General features: G+C 48.5%; 1 protein-coding gene across 1 annotated transcript in view; it reads left to right on the top strand.

The window, feature by feature from the left end:
- Nucleotides 1-1,434, top strand: part of LOC140208041 (probable G-protein coupled receptor 139) — a 20,854-nt gene extending 19,420 nt beyond the window's left edge. The window contains exon 2 of the mRNA XM_072276569.1: nt 462-1,434. Within this exon, the coding sequence (XP_072132670.1) occupies nt 462-1,434 (973 nt within the window). The remainder of the gene's footprint in view (nt 1-461) is intronic.
- Nucleotides 1,435-1,652: the final 218 nt, after the last annotated feature.

Raw genomic sequence — 1,652 nt, 5'->3', positions numbered from 1 at the left:
TTACTAAATTTTTCCTACTTTCCCTCTGAGGCCCGTCGTAAATTAGGGCACCGCTTCGTCCTGAAGAAGAGTGTCAGCCCGAAATGAAAGTTTGTTCAAGTCCATGAATCCTGCCAGACCTGATGAGTTCCTTCACTATTTTGTGTGTGTTACTCCCCTCTTTATCCATTCTAGGCCCCATCAGATGTGAGTTTCCAGAGGCCTGATCAGACACAGTTAAATCAGTGAAATCGGCTCCATCAACGACTGGAATCGGGATCAGCAGAGATCGGTGTTCTTAATACAGCTTGAATTTATCGCTGACGATTCCCGATACATCGTCTTATCTTCACACTGAAGAAGACAGTGTGGACCGTGTCTGATTTTAGATTACCAGCCGTTCACAGACTCTAACAGTCCTCATCTTTAGCTGAAACCCGATACCGTGTTAATTCCTAAATAACGTGTTCAGTAATACCCAGTGTCTGTTTCCTCCCTCTCTCTCTCTCTCTCTCACCCTCCCTTCCTCCCCCGCCCCTCCCTCCAGTGAATTTAGTGGCGATTGTGATCCTATCCCGGGGAAAGTGCGGCCTCTCTACCTGCACCACGCGCTACCTGGTAGCCATGGCAGCGGCGGATCTACTGACCATTGTCACCCAGGCCATCTTGTATCAAATCAATGGATATTACTTCCCCTGGAGTTTTCTGAGCATCACCCCTGTGTGCTGTGTTATCAATGTACTGATGTTCACAACCATAGACTGCTCCGTTTGGTTCACCGTCGCTTTCACCTTTGATCGATTTGTCGCCATTTGCTGCCAGAAGCTGAAGACAAAATATTGCACCGGGAAAACTGCGGCTGTGGTTCTAAGAACAACGGGCGTACTGTTCTGTCTGAAAAACGTTCCCCGATACTTCACACGGAAACCCTGGGTGATCATCGACAATATACCGTGGTTCTGTGATCTCGTGGACAATTATTTCACTGACCCTGGTTGGGTGGGATACGACTGGCTCGATACGGTTTTAACTCCGTTCTTTCCTTTCGCTGGGATCCTGTTGCTCAACGCTCTGACAGTCAGACACATTTTAGTGACCAGCAGGGTCCGTAAGGGGCTGAAGGTTCAGAGGAAAGGGGATAACAGCAGTGACCCGGAGATGGAGAGCCGAAGGAGGTCTGTGGTTTTACTCTTCACCCTCTCCGGCAACTTCATCCTCCTGTGGATGACATATATTGTAAATGTCATATATTATCAGGGCTCTGGAAAAGGATTGGATTTCAATAATTCTGAATGGATCTTTCACTACGTCGGGTATTTGCAGAGGGATTTCAGCTGTTGCACGAACACCTTTATTTACGCAGTGACTCAGTCAAAATTCAGGGCGCAGGTGATCAGTGCTGTGAAATATCCACTCACCTCGGTACTTCAGTTCATTCATAAAAACGCGTCCTGAGCAGAAACCAGAGGCAGCACAGTGTCTCCAGTCCGGCTGCGATCTCCAGGTCTTATTCCCACTCAGATTGTCCCATCCTTTGGAGACTCAGGGGTATGAAACACATACTGTGTGGGGGTGGGGGGGAGGAGAAGTGCCATCCTGGAGACTCAGTACCTCATTGGACCGGCAGATATCAGTTAAAGAGTACTCTCGAATACACCCACCCACCAGGGGAG

This window comes from Mobula birostris, chromosome 13, assembly GCF_030028105.1.
Source record: "Mobula birostris isolate sMobBir1 chromosome 13, sMobBir1.hap1, whole genome shotgun sequence".
Lineage (NCBI taxonomy): Eukaryota > Metazoa > Chordata > Chondrichthyes > Myliobatiformes > Myliobatidae > Mobula > Mobula birostris.
The sequence above is the reverse complement of the archived record's forward strand: the minus strand, read 5'-3'. Positions and strand labels throughout refer to the sequence as shown.